This window comes from Schistocerca nitens, chromosome 5 (genome assembly GCF_023898315.1).
Source record: "Schistocerca nitens isolate TAMUIC-IGC-003100 chromosome 5, iqSchNite1.1, whole genome shotgun sequence".
In the NCBI taxonomy this organism is placed as follows: domain Eukaryota; kingdom Metazoa; phylum Arthropoda; class Insecta; order Orthoptera; family Acrididae; genus Schistocerca; species Schistocerca nitens.
Genome location: NC_064618.1, coordinates 728,242,790 through 728,264,117, shown reverse-complemented (window position 1 = coordinate 728,264,117; position 21,328 = coordinate 728,242,790). Strand labels below are relative to the sequence as shown.

The window sequence follows — 21,328 nt, the reverse complement described above, 5'->3', positions numbered from 1 at the left end:
TCCATCGCTGGCCACTACTTTCTCCCATCTTCCAGCAGTGTAAGAATCCCACGTCGAAGAAATCATTCATCTTTTGAAGCGATCCATGAATCAATCCAATCTGTGACTTCTGCATGAGATCGCAAGTGTTGGTAAGCCAGGCCATGCGCCATTGATCTAAACAGGTGATAGACAGAGGGAGCAATGTCTGGAGAATATGGTGGGTGGGGTAGGTCTTCCCATTTTAATGTTTCCAAGTATGTTTTGACCTCTTTTGCAACGTGAGGTCGAGCGTTGTCGTGCTGCAAAATCACTTTATCATGCCTCTCACTGTATTGCGGCCATTTGTCTTTTAATGCTCAGCCCAAACACATTAACTGTGTTCAATAATGAGCACCTGTGATTGTTTCACTTGGTTTTAACACCTTATAGTACACGATGCCGAGCTGATCCCACCAAATGCAGAGCATGATCTTGGCCGTTGACGTGGAAGCATGGCCGGGATATCCCCATGATTTTTTGCATTTAGGGTTATCGTAATGAACCCATTTTTCATCCCTGGTCACCATGCAATGCAGAAATCCCTTCCGTTTTTGGATCTGAAGCAACTGTTCACAAACACACAAATGCCGTTCAATGTCTCTTGGTTTCAGCTCACACAGGACCCAATTTCCTTCTTTCTGAATCATGCCCATAGCCTTGAGACTTTTGAAATGGCTTGCTGTGTCACTCTCACTAATCATGCCAATTCTTCTTGAGTTTGACGTTAGTCTTCACTCAGCAATGTCTCCAGTTCTGTATCTTTGAAAACATTCTCTCTTCCACCACTATGTCGGTCTACGATGTTAAAATCACCGTTCTTGAAGCATTGAAACCACTCACAAAACGTTATTTCACTAACAGCGTCCTTACCATACATACTTGAGAGCATTCGATGAGACTCAGCTGCTGTTTACTTCATACTGAAACAAAACAGTAACACCTCCCGCAAATGATGAGAATTAGGCTCGTAAACTGACATTTTCAATCAAGAACAACTTTATGATGCAGGCACAAATCGACTAATGTTTGAATGAGGTTATATTGACCAAGGTCCAAACTAGCTGCCTGATGTCTGTGATCTGTCTCTCTCGACCGCTACTTACCGTTGTCACCACCTATCAGCAAATGGCGGAAACAAAGTTGTACACCTTGTAATTTGAAAAAAAATCATGCTTTTCTCATAGTCAGTAGTTACGTGCCGTTTGCCCTAGGTATGAGGAACCCAAAGAATTTATTTACCTACCTACCAAATAACAAGATGAACAAATGTGGTTCATTAGCAAGAGTTATGACAGAATAAGTTAGTTAAGTATGAAATATAATGAAAACAAAGCAAAAAATTTTGCAGCTGTATTGAGAATATGCTGGTTTAGTGTAGCTTTATAATTTGTGGTTTTTAAATGTTGATTGTAGTGATGTAGTTTCTCATCAACGTATATTTTAAGGGAAAAAGTTCAATATTTTTATGTTGTCAAGGTATTATGAATATTTTTTGATGTTAATGAATGTTTTGGAATGTTTTAACATATTCTCGAATGCTCTATATTTTAAAATGTTCTAGAAAGTTCCTGGCTTTTTTTTTAGCATTCTCAAATGTTTTGGAACGTTCTTGGTGTTCTATAAAGAAGTGATTGGCATAGTATTTTATTTCAAATTGGGTATTACTGAATACATCAGTGGATTTAAGAGTACTGGAGAGTATTTTTGAGCATTCGGGGGTACTCTTAAGTGTGGCATACTATCATTTCTAAGGTTTTTGAATGTTCATTTCTACTATTTTCCAAAATGTTCTTGAGTGATCTGGAATTTCCTTGGAAAACAAATGAAAATAAAAGGACTAGTGTTTAATATAATTAATCCCATTTTCTTTAATTTTTTTCTTTTTACAAGTATAATACATAATTCTTAAGCTTAATATCAGTGGCCATCCCCTAGATTATGTAAAATATTTACTAGTCTTTGTGTGGAACAGTGCGCTTCACAGTTCCAGCAGTGTGGTGTTTGACTGCAGCGCATATAAACCATGTACCACATTCTTGAATGTGATGGTGTAGAATTAGATTATTATCCTTCTTCCAAATGTTATATTTCATTCATTTTTGTAGTTCTTTTATTTCACAGGAAATTTTAACCAGAACTTGCATTCCCCCCCCCCCCCCCCAAAAAAAAAAAAAAAAAAAAAAAAAATAAGCTGTAAGTAAACGTCAACAGCTTGTGTTTTCATAGCTGTCTCTGCATGAGAAAGTTACAGTTAAGAGACAAGGTCATTCAACACCTAATATTCTCAGCCAGGCAAAAGCAACAAGAAGAAACATATTCATAGCTTTAATTCTGAATGGTACCAATGGAGAAGTTGCGACTGTGAAGTAAAAAAATGCACTGTTCTGCTTCCTGCATTCGCTGTTTAGCAGGATGTAATGTGGACGAAAGATGATTTTAGAAATATAAACACAGTGAAGAAAAAAATTAAATGCATGAAACATCAAAGGAGCCCATTGATAATGTAGTTTCACTCTCACTTTTAGGAACCATAAGTATTAAGGAGAAACTTAGTCAGAACTGTGACTTGTCCAGATTGCACCTCAACCCAGCCGAATGCAAAACCCGAAACAGGGAACGCAAATTGCAAAGGTGCTCCTCAGTGGAGTCCCCCGTGGCAACAATGTCATCCAGATAGTTTATGCAGCCGGGAACGGAAGCCGTGAGCTGTTCCAAAAACCGCTGAAAAATGGCCGGCGCACAAGCGACGCCAAATGGTAACTGCTGGTACTGATACAACCCACAAGGAGTGTTGATGACAAGAAATTCATTGGAAGAAGCATCCAACGGCAACTGATGGTATGCCTCCGATAAGTCAAGTTTGAAAAAGAACTGGCCCCCAGCGAGCATGGTAAATAACTCCTCAGGACGGGGAAGAGGATAAGTGTCAATGAGGCTCTGAGCGTTGACAGTAGCTTTAAAATCACCACACAATCGCAGACTCCCGTTTGGTTTAGAAACCACCACGATGGGTTTCTGGAGGTAACAGGAAGGAGAATCCCTGAAGCTGTTAACCTGTCTATCTCAGCCTTGACAGGTGCACGCAACGCCACCGGAATAGGGCGTGCCCGGAAAAACTTAGGGCGAGCTGTAGGTTTAAGAGTAAAGTGGGCTTCAAAATCCTTGGCACTTCCCAGACCAGCAGAGAACACGGACGAAAATTCAGAACACAATCCATCCAGCTGGTGATACGGAATATCCACATCATCATCAATGGAGAACCGGAACAACTGGAAAGCATCATAACCGAACAGGTTTTCAGTGCCCGCATGATCCACCACATAAAACGTGAGGGGCCTAACAACAGACTTGTAGGCAGTGGAAGCATCAAACTGGCCAATGATAGGAATTTTCTGTTTATTATAAGTTCTCAGATTTCGCGTAACTGGAGACAAGGGAGGGGAGCCCAGCTCCAAATACGTGCGAGAATTAATGAGAGTTACCACAGAGCCAGTGTCCACTTGCATGCGAATGTCTTTATCCAGAACATGAACAGTAACAAACAACTTATTTGTTTGAGAAAGCACACAGTTAACATCCATGTCCGATGCCTCGTCCTCGTTGACAGGAACTTTAGGGGACTGACACACAGAAGCAATGTGGCCTTTTTTCCTACAGGAATTACACGTGGCCCAACGTTTTGGACACGCGGCCCTGTCATGCTGTACGAAACAATGTGGACAAGAAGGAAGTGCGGAACGAACCCGCTTCTGTGGTTGCTGTTTTCGCTGCGAGCGTTGCGGCCCAACGCAGCGTTGTTTACGCGAGTGAACCGCCGCCACATCTTCGTTCTCCTGTGAAACAGGCAAATTGTCCGTGTCGAAAGTTGACTGTACAGCGCCTACATCACACCACACGTCTATTTGCGCGCCAGCAGCGTGAGACACTTCAAAGGATTGAGCGATGCTTAGAACTTCTGACAACGACGGGTTTGGCAGTTGTAGAGCACGTTGCCAAACTTCTTTATCAGGAGCAAGCCATAGAATAGAATCCCTAATCATTGAATCAGCATAAGACTCATGATGAGTGTCCGTGACAAACTGACATTTCCTACTCAGACTGTGTAGTTCCGCCGCCCAAGCCCGGTAAGATTGATGGGGCTGTTTACGACACCGGTAGAACGCCACGCGGGTGGCAACGACGTGGGTGTTTTTTCGGTAATAGTTAGACAATAAGTCACACATTTCTTGGAAGGACAGAGAGGCAGGTTCCCGCAGAGGGGCTAACTGAGATAGCAGCTGATAGATCCATGGGGAAATCCAAGATAGAAATAACGACTTACACATAGGAGCGTCGACAACGCCGAAAGCCAAGAAGTGTTGCCGCAAACGCTTCTCATAATCCTCCCAGTCTTCAGCGGCCTCGTCGTAAGGAGGGAATGGAGGCGGAGAAGAGGAAGACAGACGATGAGTAAGCAACGTCGACAACGCCTGAATAGCAGCCGTCAGCTGTGTTTGTTGTTCAATGAGCGCTTGCATAAGCTGTTCCATGTCTGCCCCGTCACGAACACACAAATCCACAACGCAGTGAAAATATCCCATCCTCGTCGCCAAAAAGTGTTATAACCTTTAATCACCAATAATTTCGTGGATATTCAAACACACTCACTTAGAAACAATAGATGGTTACATGATAACAACTCAGTATCTCTTATTTGACTGCCGTGCCGTGACGTGCGGCTGGCGCCGTTCGTAGCTAGGTGGCGCTCCCGCGCTCAGCCGAGTTGCGGAGCGCCTCTATCGCCGTTTGCTCGTACTGTCGTGGCGGCACTGTAAATGTCGTGGCACTGTCACAACAGTCTGTGTTACTATAATTGATTAGAAGACTGTAAATTACTATAAAATTAATGAATTTATTTTGTCTGCAATTTCAGAATTCTAGAAAATCTTCATCAATAGAACGATTTCTTAAGTGTTTGATCAGTGACCATGCAGAAGTATTGTTTGAGACACATGGAACTTGCTTTGGAATACCTGGTGTTCTACAAGAAATAATAAATTATGAAGCTTGCCGAGGTAAGTTAAGTATCTGAAAAATGGTTTTGTATACTGTAGAGTGAAATTGCCACAGACTGTTTACTTGATTTCATGAAGTCATTAAGAAACTCTGTTAATAGAGAACAAAACTGATCATATGTGCAAGAAGCCAAAAGAACGAAGCAACAGTTATGAAGACTGAAGAAAGTCTTTATTGAGATATCAGATCAATAACATATAACAACACTGTATCTAAAAATTGATACACTCACTGCATTTATCTGGCTGTTATGGAGAGTGCAGCATGATGAAAATATGGAAATTTGAGCTTACTGCGGTAGCAACAGCTATGATGAGTCAGTGACTGGACCCCATTGCAGACACAAGGATATATGACATGCAGCCTGTTTCTCTGGAGAAATTTATCTTGACAGTAATCTCAACACACACATCACAAGAGATCTTTTGTTGATCACAAAGGTGTAAAAATGAAAAAGGCAGTTTGAAAGTGTTACTATTTCATGGAAGATCCTTGTTCAGGAAAGACTGATATCAGTTACCTGTCACTTTGTATGATGTGATTGACATATGTAATGGCAGGCAGCAGTTATGGTTGTGGGTGTCACTGGCTTTATCTAAAACTGCACTAGTCAGAACATACACAAGTTAGTGCTCATTTTCATTATGGGACATGGAAATGACACTGTCTCCATACAAAATTATGGGAGTTTAGATATACATAGTATGCAAACAACTGTTATTTTAAATGGCCAAACTTGTTTCAGCACCCTTATCCCATCATCGGTGGTTAATTTTACTCAGTTCTTATTTTATGAATGTTAGGTTTTATGGGAGCTTCTTTACATTATTGTATAAGTTGGCATCCCCAAAGTTATTTTTGTAAAATATGTCCTCATCTGCCTGCTCAGATGCGAAAAATGTGTCCTCATCCGCTTGCTCATCTGGTGATGCCACAGAAGTGTTATGACATAGAGGTGCTAAACATGCTTGGGCATTAAAAAGAACAGTTGTTTGCATAAAATTGGTCTTTAACTTCTTTTATTTAGTTTGCAAACACAGGCATTGTTAGACATTTAAAACCAAACAATGATCTTGTCTCAGTACATTTGGTAACACTTTCCATAGTGGAAATTTAGTACATTGGCTGGACAATGTACAGGGAAGATATGTCTTCTGCAGGCTACTATTAAATGTCTACCATTGGTGTTGACTGAGTTTTGACCTGTTACTTGCTGGTTACCTGTGTGGCTATGATGCCAAATTAATAAAAAAAAAGTATATTTTGAGATTATTGGTAGACTTTGGGCTTCGTATTGAACTGATTATTGAACTTTTTGCCAGCCCAGAATAGCACATTATGTGAGTAGGAAACTTGCAGTTATATAAAGCGACTGTATTTTCAGGCAAAGTATTGTATTGCTCACACACTGTAATTATGCATAGACATCATAGACACTATACTTTGAAGTCATTGCAGATGGAGCCATGGGATATGATTATAAAGTCTTGGTGGCAGTTGGTTCCCTTTGTTTGTGTTAGGCAAAATATAGAATAAAATAAATACCTAAATGGAATTTCCATATTTTATTAATAACCAGTTGGATGAGGTTATGGTAGAAAAAGATGAATGTAGGCTGTTTTGAAATCAAGCAATGAAAATTGTATTGTTTCAATATTTGTACTGCTATGACGCTTGGTCACTCTGCCTAAAGTTTGTTGTCATCCTTCTAGTGTGAAATGATACTGTTAGTCTTGTGTTCTGGCCAATGGCGCTGTGCCCCATGTGGCATTCATTGTTAAGTAGATGAGGATGTTTAGTGAGATCTGATACACCATTCTCTGAAGCCCCAACAGATGTTAAGCAAAACAGAACTATGGTGAATTTTGAGATAACGCAAGATGCTGAAAATGGCTTTCTAATATTTGAATTATTTGTGCACTGTGCTTTCACTTGTTTCTCTTGTCAGTTAGCTGTTGTAACTGTGCCATTTGAATATGTTTGTTTTGAGAGCTTCTTGACAGTCACTGAAAAATGTTGACAATGATGATTGGAATGACTGGTAGGCCTTCATACTTTGAAATGTGGGTATGTAATATACTTTTATTTCTAAGATTTTTCTGTTCTTTGAATAGGAAAAACTATCTCACTTCATTTGTAGCCATTCACAACATATGTAATTTTTGCATGCCTGCGTAGTGTGACTGAATTGCTTGTGTTTGATACATGATATCTGATTCAGTGTTCTCTAAACAACAGAATGGTTTCCAATAGAATGAAATGCCCTGCCAAGTGACAGGACCCTATAGTGCATCGCAGTTAAATGAAATAGGGGCAGAAACAATAAGAATGCCTTTAATTCTTTTTTTTTCCGTTCTCAGAGGAGTCAAATAAAGGTTTCTGTAGAGTGGAGTTGTGAGTTACTGTGGTATCCTGTATTCTACAGTGCATGGACAATAGTGTTTCATCAGTTCTGTAGTTTCTACAGGTTATCGCCCAGATCCAGAGGTGCTGATGGATTTTTCCAAATGTTTAGAGCAAATATGAAGAGCAGTTACAGTCCCTTTTGTAGTTGTCTTGTGTGGAAAGAGCACCTTGGAGAGCTATTGTTGCACGTAGCCTAAGGGCACAGATTTTTGGCAGCAGATTAATAAAAAAGCTGAGTATCAATAAACATCTGGATGAAGTTATGGTAAAAGAAAGAATGGCTTTGCACTGAATAAAGCATAATGGAAACTAAAGAGATTAATTTGAAAAAATAGTTTGACTGATGGTTTTTTTTTTTTTTTTTTTTTTTTTTTTTTTTTTTTTTTTTTTTTTTTTTTAAATATAAAGCTGAGGTTCAGAGACCTTTTGTCTGTAGAAAGTCATTCTATTTGATATCTGTAAGTTGTTACAAGAAGATAGTGGGCAGAGTTTTATCTTCTGACAAAGTGGTCAGATCAGTGTGGTTTTCTAGCAGAGTGTTGCAGAGCTCATTTTAGTGGATTGTGAACTACAACTACTTAACTATGTCTCACAGAAAATCGTGAAACTGACCAGCCCTTCTAGAAACAATTTTGCACATAAAGCTCTTTATTCAAAACAAAGGAAAAAAAAGTATCCTACTAGCCACCCTTTATCAGACTATTTGGACTTATGGATGTAAATTAATTTAAATTTAAAGTTTATACAGGATGTCCAGGCTAGAGATATACAAAAACATTTGTTTTTACCTATTAAGGCTCATAACTTTGTTTGTCCAACATTGTATGCAGGAGTTCAAACATTTTTATGCATTTCGGTACAGTTCAATACGAGCACCATTTGTAGCTTGACAGATATCAAAACGAAACCTCACTTCTCACCATATGTCCATAAGCTTGACAGAGATGGCCTCTACTGCATCATAGATCCATTGTTTCAGATTACTAGGTCTCGAACCTTTACTCTGTGAACAATGTTCTTGATAAACACCTATGCACTGAAATACAGTGGAGTCAGATTGGAAGGCTGAGGGGGCCAGGCAATGGGACCCCCCTTTTGATCCAATGCTCAGAAAGCATCTCATGGAGAAATGTGGTGATACTCTTCGGCCTCCTCCACTGAGAGCAGCAAATGGCGTGCCATGCCAGTCAGAAACCAGTGGTCAGTGAAGCTTCTGCTGGCCCATGTGTCACTACTGCTGCAGGTAAATCTTAGGTTGGCATCCTTTCTGGGAGCCATGCATCCCCACTGTCGCTTGTCCCGGTTGTGTTCCTGCTTCAATGAAGCAGCATCTTCTGGCCGTGCCCTTGGCAGATCACCTTGCACAACGCCAAGTGAGTCATGTCATTAACTGCCATGCTTTACTGGAAATCCATTAACCAGCTGGGTTTCACGGCAGTATTCAATTTCTGTGTTTCCTCACAGTTCAGCTAACATGAGAGGTTCTAACTTGTCTCCTGTGCATGGTCCTCAAACTGCATTTCCTTGAAGGATTTTTGTCATGACTCAGCAAGGTCTAATGTCAGACACCCGTTTCATCACCCTCTGATATCAGCATCAGGATCACTAAGTGCAGGGGGGTGTGTGTTCAGTGCAGTGAGGTCTAGTAAGTGCCAGAAATACCAGGTGACTTAATGTTTCACCCCAGGCCACTCAAATACCTCTTTACCACCAAGAGCATGCGTAGAAGTAAGTTTCTTTTTTGTGACTATGCCGAGTCTCTTCATTGCCAGGTGAGTCCATCTTTGTCCTGTTTGCCCCCCCCCCCCTTTCCACTCCCTCTTCTCTCTCTCTCTCTCTCTCTCTCTCTCTTACATGTACATATTTTCCATATGAACATTGTTGCAATGAAACCTTGCAGTAACGTCTCCCCCTCTGTGCTTGTTTGTTTGAGTTTCCAGGTGTTGCTGCACCAAATAATGTAACCTGTGAATTTTTTTACTCTGTTTCAGAGATTCTTTAATGAGCAAGGGCTGCTCTTAGTTCCAAAAACGCAAATTAATTATATTTGCTGTAGTAGGTGGTCTTTAGGAATAAATATCAAGCAAACCACCTCACGTATTTTATGTTTTGTTAATTGTTATTTATTCTTGGCAAATTTGTGTAAGCCTGGAAACCTGCAAGTCCTTAAGAGCAAAGGAGGAAACATTAAGATGTTCCTTTGCACCAAAACAAGTACTGAATCTTACTACCAAAACACACTGATTTTTACTTTACTCGTTTTACATACTCCATATGGTCATGAGAACAGTTAGTTTCTGTTATGTGTACAGGATACTTTCCACACACATTCCCACTCTCCACTTGTCATCCTTCCTCATCTACCCTCCACTCGTGCCCCCACCCTCAGAGTGCACCACTATTTTCCACCAGTGGCCCACCCTCAGCTTTCACTACCTCTCTCCACCCGACCCCTTGCACAACGCTCATTCCCATTGCTTACTGAGCAGGGTGCACACGCCACCATCTCCCCCACCCACCCACCCACCCATCTTTGTCACATATCCTCACTATTGTGAAGGTCACATCAGCTCCAACCAGCAGCCTCCCATTATTGCTCCTGACCTAACACCCACGAGCACTTTTGATGTTTCAGAAGTCTACACACGACTGTTAGAACTAAACAGCTTGGCTCAGATAACCAATGGAGTCACAGGTTGAGTGCCAGCCCACCGCATTGAAACTCCTCCTGGGCACATGGCCAACCATTTGCTGTCCTTCACTTGTAGTTTGCTTCAATTGAGGCAGTTTACACAGGGTGTTCTATCATGAGCGATGCAATGAAGTTCAGGATGGTCGTTGGCAACCTCAACCAGACCACCACTGCCCATATCTGGAATGTTATTTCACACCAACCCCTTCAGCCAGCTATACTAACCTAAAATAGCACATCATTTCCTTTTTTGTGCCTTTAGATTTGCAACGAGCATGCAACGTGTTATCATCTGAACAGCACAGCAACATCCATCCGTGTCACTGAATTACATCTGAGCACTTACCGAACCACACGTTCTCTCTTCTAAATTGTTGGCTTATGTGCCTTCATGCCCCTATACAAGCTCAAATTGCCCTGGCCTCACATACCCACTTTAACATTCAATGATGCAACTGTCTTGGTCGATAAACTGTTTGTGACTCTGAATTCCCTCCCTGCCATGGCTGTGACGTGTTCTGCTGGTAGCCACCAGCATGATGGCTACATACCCACTGCCAGCGTGTGTGCACATCACGTCATTCGTGCCCCTTACAACTAACAACCCACCACCCAGCATGCAGGTCACCAAGCTCTGCCAGATTCTACAGGGTTTGTATAAAAAGTAATGAGACTGATTTTTTGCTGATGCGACTGTACTTTACAGTGCACACTTGCCCGGGGGAGAATTGGTGATGGGGCTTGTCTGGCCGAAAATGCAGGGCGTGTCAGTCGCCTGCGGGCTCTTGTCTCGGTAGTATCATGTGTTGAGTGGACACGTCGCAAAGTTGGCGGTCCTGGCGCAACATGATCGAGCAATGTTACACCATCAAGTTTTGTGTGAAACTAGGAAAATCGGGTAGAGGAATGTTGGATATGTGTCGGCAAGCCTATGGTGATGATTTCCTGTCAAAAGCCCAGGTTTTCAGGTGGGTTAAGAGATTTAAAGAGGGCCGGGACAGTGTTGAGGATGAGGACCACTCCGGATGCCCATCAACCAGCAAAATTGACCAAAACATCGACCTTGTGCATGTTTTATTGAACACTGAGTGTCAGGATGATAGCAGACGACCTCAGGCTTGATAAAGCGACGGTGAACAACATCATCACCAAAGAATTGTTGATCAGGAAGATCTGTGCCGAGAGGGTCCCAAAGATTTTGTCAGATGTTCAAAAGCAAGCATATGTGGACACCTGGCAAGACAATATCCAGAGCCTTGAAGCTGATCCAGAATTTTTAGCCTACGTTATCACCGAGATGAAACCTGGGTATTTCAGTATGACCGGGAGACAAAGCGCATGAGTGCCATATGGCACACCGCAACGTCCCCACGTCAAAAAAAGGCTCACATAGCAAATCGAAGGTGAAAGCCATGCTGATTGTGTTTTTCGACATCAGGGGTGTGGTTCATCATGAGTTTGTGCCCCATGCCAAACTGTCAATGGCGCTTTTTATTGCAGAGTCCTCAAGAGACTGAAAGCCAGGGTCCATCCTTGCTGATTATTGGAAGCCGCATCATGACTATGTGCTGAGTCATACCTGCTTCATGGTGGCCAGCTACCTGGCCAAGAAAGGGATTCCAACGATTCCCCATCCCCCCTAAAGTCCCAATGTGGCCCCACCAGACTTTTTTTGGTTCCCCAAACCAAAAACTTCCCTGAAAGGACACCGTCATGGGACCCTGGAGGAGGTCCAAGCCACCACAACGAGGGCTTTGAAGGCCATCCCAGACTAAGCTTTTGTGGCAGCATTTGAAGTGTGGAAATCTCACATGCAGGGGATTGTTGACTCTCAAGAGTCATACATTGAAGAGTCTAAGTGGTTGTAGTGGTATCTACAATAAATTTAGATTTACAAGCTCAGTCTCATTACTTTTTATACGAACCTTGTAATGTACTTGAGCTCCACAGTGGCAGCACTTACCACAAGTGATGCCTGCATACATCTCCCCCTCTCACTGCCAGACACCGACTGCCCCACCTGCACGACAGTGGCACAAGCAAAATTAGCTTCCCCTGCAGGTGCAGTTCTAGCTGCTCTCCAATGACCATCAGAAACTTCCTGTAGCTTGCTGGTAGCACCAGAGGCTCAACAAGAATGCCACAAATGGTAAATGCTCCTACTCCTGGGCCCCAAACACCAGCAGGCACTGGCAAAAGGCACACCTGGTTGCTGTACTACATCAAAGTGCCTATTCGTCTGTGATTTGAGTGATGCCAGTTCCTTGTTCACTACTTCATTTACACTGATTCTGACCTATCTATATTTCCCCACAAACTACTCCAGAATCCCAGCCCTGCCTCTCCTCTCATCATCACTGGCTTCAACAACTCAGCTATCACTACTTAACGGGGTACATACCCACTCGCTTGACTTAGGATTTCACTGCATACTCCCAAGGATCTTCTTGGTCATGGATGTCACTGACCCCATTCTGGGTGTTGATTTTCTCAGCCATTACTGCATACTGGCCATTGTAGTGAAGTGTCATTTAATCAACACCACCTCTGGCCGGTCCATCCTCTACAGTTCCTGTTCCACCATGTGTTTCACAACAAAACAGATGATGATTTCACACCAATACACTGAGCTCCTTGCAGAATAGAATTTCCCCTTCTCAACAAGCTGTGCCCCCCCCCCCCACCCCCACCCCCCTCCCAAGCATTTACCGTGACGCTATGCATGACATTGGTTTCCTGCCCGCCGCCTTCCCCCTCATATGCTCTTTAATCCTATAGAACAAGGTTCAAGAGCTGCTCGTCACAGCATACTTTGTCCTTCCAAAAGCCCTTGGGCCTCATATCTTCACCTTGCTCCCAAGAAGGATGGTTCCTGGTACCTGTTTAGTGGTTACCTAAACTGAATGCCCACACTTTTCCTGAATGCTATCGCATTCCGCTGCAACACATTTACAACAGTGTCATATTGGGAGCAACTATCTTCAGTAACAAAGTCTGTGCAAAGGTCTATGCCCAAATCCCAGTTTGCCCAGAGGACATTGAGAAAACAGCCATAATCACACTCTTCAACTTATTGCAAATGCACTGCAAACCTGGCAGCGATTTTTAGACGGCGTATTCTGGGGCACACTGCGATGTTTTACCTGTTTGGATAATATACTCATCTACAGAAAGCTGGGGTGACTGTCATCATAGCAAAATTTGTCTTTTGGGCAGGCAAGCAAGGAACTTCTCAGGTGCTCAATCTCTGCTGCTTGCTCACACCCCCTCCCTGAGAAGTTACAGGCAATTACAGACTTTCCATATCCTACCACCTTGAAAGGCCTCCTGTGTTTCATCAGCATGGTCAACTTTTCTGTTGATATCCCCACCCAAGAGCCCCTCACTATCACACTTCATGGTGATAAGAAACAAGATAACAAACTGGTTACTTGAACAGAGGCCATGATTGAAAGCTGTGAGAAAACAAAATGAGACCTCACCACTGTGGTGCTTTTGGCCCACCCCTAACTTGCTGCCCCTCTTGCAATAGCTGCAGACGCAAGCCAAGTCACTATTGGAGCCACCCTCCAGCAACATGTGAACAATGTCTGGCAAATGATTGCCTTCTTTTCTTGCAAGCTCTCTGATGCACAATGCTGCTGGGGTGCACATGACTGTGAGCTAATTGCAGCCCACGAAGCCATTCGATATTTTCTACCTTCAGGCAATGGACGTGTCTTTACCATCTTTATGGATCACCAACCTGTCTCGACTGGCAGATTACCTTAGCTGTTGCTGCACCATCAGCAAACCCATAGAATGCCCAAAAGGGTGACACATACCTCAACCCCTCCCTTCAGAATGCTGCCTTTGGCCTCAAACTGCAGTTAATACCTATATCTTGCTCTGACCATAAAATCTGGTGCGACATGCTCATAGAGCCTTCACAGCCTGACAGTTCTGGCAATCTTTCCCACCCCTTTCTCCCATCCGCCTTCCAAAAACATGCCTGTAACTGCATTCATGGCAATGCACACTTGCCATCTGCACATCTGTTGCCGTTATGAAACAACATTTTGTCTGGCCGGGCATTCAGTGTGACTGCAGCAACTGGGCTGGAACCTGTATACTGTGCTAGCCATCCAAGGTTAGCCAGCATGTACACACTCCTTTTGCAGCCTTACCTCTCACACAGCACCAGTTTGACATGTAACCTTGACAATGATGGCCTGCTATCCTCCTCCAGTGGCTGTCAGTACCTATTGACAGTTATCGACTGATTTGCACGCAGGCCGGAGGCCATCCCCATCCCTGATGTTTCAGCCGAAACTGTGTCCGCAGCCTTCATTCAGACCTGACTGTCCTATTTTGGATGCATCCATGACCTCACTTCAGATCACAGGTGCCAATTCATCTCCACACGTTTCACTTTCTGGCAAACACCTGCAGCTCCAATATGAAGTGTAGTACCAGCTATCATTCTGCTGCTAATGGCATGGTGTAATGATTCTGCAACACACTTCAAGCCACACTCAGGTGTTATTTTTCTGAATGGCTTGCCGCCTTGCCCCTTGTGCTTCTTGGCCTGTGGATCTGACCCAAAGCCAACCTAGGAACTTCTGCCACTGATCTAGTATGTGGACAACCACTCGTCGTCCCTGCTGATTTTATAGAAGCAGCCCCACTTCCTCCCGACAGCATCATCCCATGTCTCGTGCAACAGTTCCAAGGCTTCATGTCCCAGCTGCAACCAGCACTTCTGCAGCATTGCGGTGAGCACTGCACCTTTGTTCACCATGACCTTGCAGCATGCACCCACATCATGCTTTGGATGGATGTATACCAGCCACCTCACTGCCTGCAATACATGGCCTCACAACTGTTTTTGCAATGTGGGGAGAAGACATTCTCCCTCTGTCTGAACTCAATGTTGTCCATCTGTTGCAACAATCGTCTCTATAGACTGGCTCAAGCCGGCCTATATTATGGAGCCAACTCCATCCAGTGAGCACAGCACCATCAAGGTAGAGTTGCCTCCACCTACCACCAGCCCTTGTCACAGTGCCATCAACACCACCTCTGACACAATGTGCCACAGACAAGTGCCACCTTCGGTCTTCGATGCAGCATCTGATGTGCCGCCAGCCGACATTTCACCTGATGCTGCCACCAACCAGTTGTCAGCCACCTATCCAACTGTCACACCTCCCAGTGCCCTTTTTACCAAATCTGGCCAACAAAACTGCCCCCCCCCCCCCCCGCCCCCCACAGGCGTTCACCACCCCTGTCCACAGATCTGCCTCCACCACTGCCATCATCCTCACCTTTGGGGCAGTGATGCCATTTTACATGCTCTTAGTGCCACCCACAGGATCTGCCCATGCCCTTCCTCTCACCGAAAACTATAGACACAATGGGAACAGAAAAAAAAAGACTTGTGCACATGTCCCTTGGCCAGTCTTCAACATCACACCAGATGCTACACACTTTGCATTGCCTGACAGACGGCGCCACCCTTCACTGCCTCCCCACCCCACCCCACCCCATCCCACCCCACCCTGGCCTGTTCTGCCCAGCTGCCATTGCAACATTGCCCAGTAGGCATCCTCAGTTTCCAACACCTATCTGTTCTGTTGTCACTGGAATTTCCATCTTGGAAGGGGGGGGGGGACGACGACTGTGTGGCAACTCCCTTCTTTCACCTCCACTGACAGCAGCAGATGACATGCTGCATTGACCAAAATCCAGTGATGAGCGAAGCTCCTGCCGGTCAACATGTCACCATGTTTCTCCATCACTCATGCTCAACACTTACTCAGGTAGATCTTCAACTGCCAGGAACCATGTCCTCTCCCCCCCCCCCCCCCCCCGATCGCCCCCACCCCCACCACCACTTCTTGCCCAGTCTCTGTTCCTGCTTTGACAAGCCAACATGTCCCAGCCGCACCCTCGACATCTTGCCTCACACATCATTATGTGGCTCATGTCGTTAGTTGCCATGATTCACTGGAGTTCATGTTAACAGCAGAGTTTTCATGTTGGCACTCAGTTTGCATATTTCCTCGCAGTGTGGAAAATGTATGAGGTTCTGCCACATCTCCTGCACTCTGTCCTCAAGCTGTGTTTCCTCGAAGAATTTTTGCCATGGTTCTGCAAAATCTGGTGCCACATTCCCGGTTTGTTCCCCTGTATCAACACCTGAATTGTTAAGTGCAGTGAAGTTTGTTCAGTGCGGTGAGGTCTATTGAGTGCCACAAGTACCAGATGATTTTTATTACAGTTTTATCCCCTGCTGCTCTGGTATCTCATTACCACCAAGTGCACCCAGAGGCGAGTTTCTTTTGTTTGACTGGGTCTCTTCACCATCAGGTGGGTCCATCTTTGTCCTGTTGCCCCTCCCTCCCCTGCCCCCTTTCTCTTTTGCGTGTACATATTTCACCTGTATGAACGTTGTTGCAATGATGCCTTGCAGTAACATCTCCCCTTCAGTGTTGGTTTGTTTGAAGTTCCAGTTGTTGCCACTCCAAATAATGTAGCCTGTGAATTACTTTGCTGTGTTTCAAAGATTCTTTTGTGAGTGAGGGCTCCTCATAACTCTGAAAATGCAAATTCATTATATTTAGTTGTAATGGTAGTCTTTAGAATCAGTAGCATGCAAACCAGCTCACATGTCATTAATGTTTGTTTATTATTACCAAATTTGTGTAAGCCTGGAAACTTGCCTGATACATGGATTTATGTGTGGGAGGATCCTCATTCCATTCTCTTCTTGCACACTGCTGAACACATGTAACAGATTTTAACTCTGCTAAATATAGCATATGTTGCACCTTTCATTGTGGTGTTCACATGCTTGACTGCCAAGATATGTCTGCCTGCTGCTCAATAAACATTTCCATGAATGCGTGCACATGTGCCTTGTATGACTCACCACAGTTCATGAAACGGTGACCATCGGGAGATTGCGTATTTACCTAAAGACAAAACATCGAGGTCTTTCATTATAAGCATTTCTTTGTGTATACTTCTAGCCTGAACACCCTGTATTAAACATCATTACTTTACCTGTACATAGACAGCTGATAGTGTTTTATGTAAAGGTACGTAAATCTCTTGTTTTAAGTATTAAATGAAAGCAGCTGCTGAGTGTACAGAGTGTGTTCCATAAGTAATGTGACTAATTTTTTCTGATGCAATGGTACACCACAGCGTGTTGTAACTGGCTGGGCTAAGTGGAGGGGGGTGTTAGCTTCAAAACGTTCTTTGTCTCATTTGGCTGTGAGCTGCCAGAGAGTCAGGACGTGCATTTCTGTCAACCCCATTTTGAGTTTATGTAACGCGGCACAATGGATCATTCTGTAGAGCAACAGTACTCTATCACATTTTGCGTTAAACTGAGGAAGTCTGCCACCAAAACGTTTCCATTACTTCATCATGCCTTTGGAAATGATTGCTTGTCCAAATCACATGTTTTCCGATGGCACAAGTCATTCATGGAGGGCCGAGAGGAGATCACCGACGAACCTCGCAGTGGACGGCCGTCAACCGCACGAGTCGTCAAAAATGTGACGCGTGTGCGCGATTGTTTGAACTCTGACAGACAGCTGAGCCTTCAATTGATAGCAAAAACTCTAAACATGTCAAAAAGTACAGTTTTCTGCATTGTGACCAAAGATTTGAACATGAGAAAGGTGCGTGCCAAACTCGTCCCAAAAGTGTTGAGCGACAAACAAGCACATGCAAGTACTTTGGTGCCGAGAAATGTTGGAAATATGTGAAAATGATCCTCAGTTTTTAAAACTCAGTTATCACTGGTGATGAGTCATGGATTTTTGAGAACGACAAAAAGGCAGAGTTCAGAGTGGCACACCTCACTGTCGCCCCATCCCAAGAAGGCATGTATGAGCAAGTCCAGGATCAAAACCATACTCATTGTCTTCTTTGATGTTAGAGGCATTGTTCCCCATGAATTCATACCTACTGGGACTACAGTGAACTCAGCTTTCTACTTGGAAGTGCTCAAAAGACTGAAAAGGAGGGCCTCGTGCTGCCGAAGTGACCTAAAGGACATGTGGAAAGTTCACCATGACAATGCACCGAGTCACAGCGCCTTCATTGTAAATGACTTCCTGGCCAGGACCAAGACCCCATTGATTCCCCTGCCTATCTACAGTCCTGACCTGGCCCCCGCTGACATTTTTTTTTTCTCGGTTAAAAGGAGCCATGAAACGAAAACATTGGGACATAATTGAAAGCATCCAGGCACATGTTACATCAGCTCTAAAGGGCATTCCGGAAAAGTCATTCCAGGAACGCCTTCCCGGCATGGATACACCTCCTCCAAAAGTGTATCGACACAAGAGGGTGCTATTTTGAAAATATTTGATTATTTGTATGAATATATTCAATAAATGATTTTTTATGAATTTGGTCACATTACTTATGGAATGCACCTTGTAAAAGGAGGAGCAGTGACTTTTTTCAAAGTAGTTGCTTTCCTCCTAATATAAATGTGTGCGTACAAAGTACTGTAGAAGTAATTTCCATAATTATAAGTGTTAGTTGAGTAACATTTGTTGGTACTATACATTACAGAAATAGCTGTCAATGGCTATTTTTGCCTGTTAATGTATAATTTAGTTCATTCCATATTCCTGAAGGTTCTCCTTCATGATTCAATTGATGGAATGAGATGTGTGAGTGAGTGAATGAATGAATAAATAAATAAATAAATAAATAAATAAGTAGTCGGTCCAGATTCACCAATGAATGTTTCCCTTACCAACAGCAGATAATTGTGTCACTTACTGAACTCAGACATGCTGTGTTTTGCACAGATCTTATGGATGTCACCAGTAGTGCTGCTGCTCTCTTGTTCACATTCATTCCATAATTGTGCAGCACACCTGAGATTTTAATACATAATTTATTTTTGTGTAGATGTATTTATTATCTGTGAGATCCAAGCAATAATTTCAATGCTGCTCTCTCAAATACACAATGTTAGCTGTAATTTCTTAGTTATAGTCTTTTTTATTTTGTGCCAGAAATAATTGTGTAATGTAATAAATTGCAAACATCTTTATTTTAAGATAAGCAACATTTAATTCCTAATGTGTTACAGGTGCAATCAAGTTTGGCGAAGAGTTGGCACTTGAGGAATGTAAAACTTTAATTAAAAATCTTGCAAAGTGTGACCAGCCCTTCATGTGTGCTCATGGTCGCCCTACATTTGGTGTTATATTTGACTTGGAGCAAATTAACAAAACAGTAAAAGTAGCTGTTAATAAACTTGGGTTAAAGACCTAGCGAGAGTCTTCAGTGCTGGAGAGAAAGTGTTTGATTTGCTATCATGCTACTATTGAGGTAATCAGTTGTGTGAATGAGACACAAAGATAATTTCCTACAGGAATAGTTTTATCAAGGAATGGAACATTTTTTAATTATTCATTATCTCATGAATGAGGCAAAGAGTAGCTACTGTATTATTTCTGCCAAGAACTTACAAAAGTGATCAGCATAAAAATGTTTTTAAAATATTATGCAAGTAAACTGCAGCGGACAGAAATTGGCTTTGTGAGAGAGACTACAGTCCATCTGCTGGCAGCACCTGGTACCTGCAAATGAAAAACAGTAAAGAATGAGTACATCATACAGAAACAGTAAAGAATGAGTTCATCATACAGAAACAGGAGAGAGAAGTAGAAGACTGTAAAGATTTATTAATGGAAAGTACTTAGACCATGAAGAATTTACAAAATGAGAAAGAGCGTTCTACAAAGTTCGTCAACTTGAGCAAAATCCACACATATTTCCACATGCATAATGATCGGTTTTCCAACTGCGATGTCAAACATTGTATACACTGCCACATATGGCATCATTTGTTTCATGACGAAATCATATTTTACTGGGGTATTGTTATAATATGTGGTACCAATCCTTAACAATGATAAAATTATTTCTATTTGATTTTTAGCTGTTATTAGCTAAACATGTGATATGTGAATTTAAAACAAATTTATGAGCTTCTTTCATCTGCTCATATTCTGCTGAAGAATCCAGACAGGAATGCAGTGATAGCTAATGAACATGAGTTAGTCAGCAAAGAAGAAGCTGACAGTTCAACTATTGATAGCAGACTAGCTAAGAGTAACTCACCATTCCAGTATTTCACAACTGGAATAATATTTGTCGGTGAAAAATAAATCTCAACTAAATAAGAAGAAAAGAAGGGTCAATGATTGGTTGGATTACAACAGGTAAATAGTATGGATATTTCCAGAAGTAAATAATGTCAATGATGACATAGAAATTGCAGCAACGGTAGCAGGCTCAGAGGTAAAACTGAACAAAGTTGATTGCCAGGTTTTTTGAACAACAGCCTCCTTCATTTTCAAAAACAATACCCAAAGATAGGAATTCTCTGATTGCCAGGCTTCAGATCAACATTCATAATTATTGTTTCCCCTCCTACTCTCTCCAGCACCTATATCTCCTCCTCCTCCTCCTCCTCCTCCTCCTCCTCCTCCTCCTCCATACTTATTCCATTTACCCTATACTTGGCTCTAGCAATTTATACAAGAGAAATAGATGGGTCTAAAAAAATAACAGTCACAAATTAAAGTTTCATATATTTTTAGATCTAATATGCCACAAAAGTTGCAGAATGTCAGCTTTGTTACATTAAATTAAAGGAGAATTTATAAGCAAACCTGAGTCAGATGTAACACTCTGCAGCTTTAAAAGAGCCTATTTTTTTCCAAAGTACCTTTTAGAAGCGATAAGTGAAAAAAATTTTATTGGTATTTTTAAAGTATTTATTTACTATATTTCTTTGCAAAATATTATGCCTGAAATAAATATTCCAAGTTTTCATTCTGTAAGTTTCTCTATGTGCCTGCAAGATATTACAATCAATGTTCATGAATGAGTTTGCTATTTATTTTTGTTATGTTAGTATATTTTATGTTTATTTTTGGTCAAAATGTTACCTTGTATTCAATAAAACCTTTATTGTTATTATTATTGTTGTTGTTGTTTTGATTTAAGCTTGAATACCGGCAAACTTTCGCCTTAGCGTATTACTCTTCTATCCTGGTGTTACGAATGTTTTTCTATTCCTGAGCACAGTTTTCTCTGTTTTCCAGATACACTTTTACTGCTGTTAGT

General features: G+C 42.4%; 1 protein-coding gene across 2 annotated transcripts in view; it reads left to right on the top strand.

The window, feature by feature from the left end:
* The window catches only part of LOC126259962 (DNA mismatch repair protein Mlh3-like), a 169,167-nt gene extending 148,114 nt beyond the window's left edge, over positions 1-21,053 (top strand). For both annotated transcript variants that reach the window (XM_049957073.1, XM_049957074.1), the window contains 2 exons: positions 4,934-5,075; positions 19,281-21,053. In XM_049957073.1, coding sequence (XP_049813030.1) covers positions 4,934-5,075; positions 19,281-19,465 — 327 coding nt within the window. In that variant the 3' untranslated portion in view covers positions 19,466-21,053. The remainder of the gene's footprint in view (positions 1-4,933; positions 5,076-19,280) is intronic.
* The last annotated feature ends 275 nt before the right edge of the window (positions 21,054-21,328 follow it).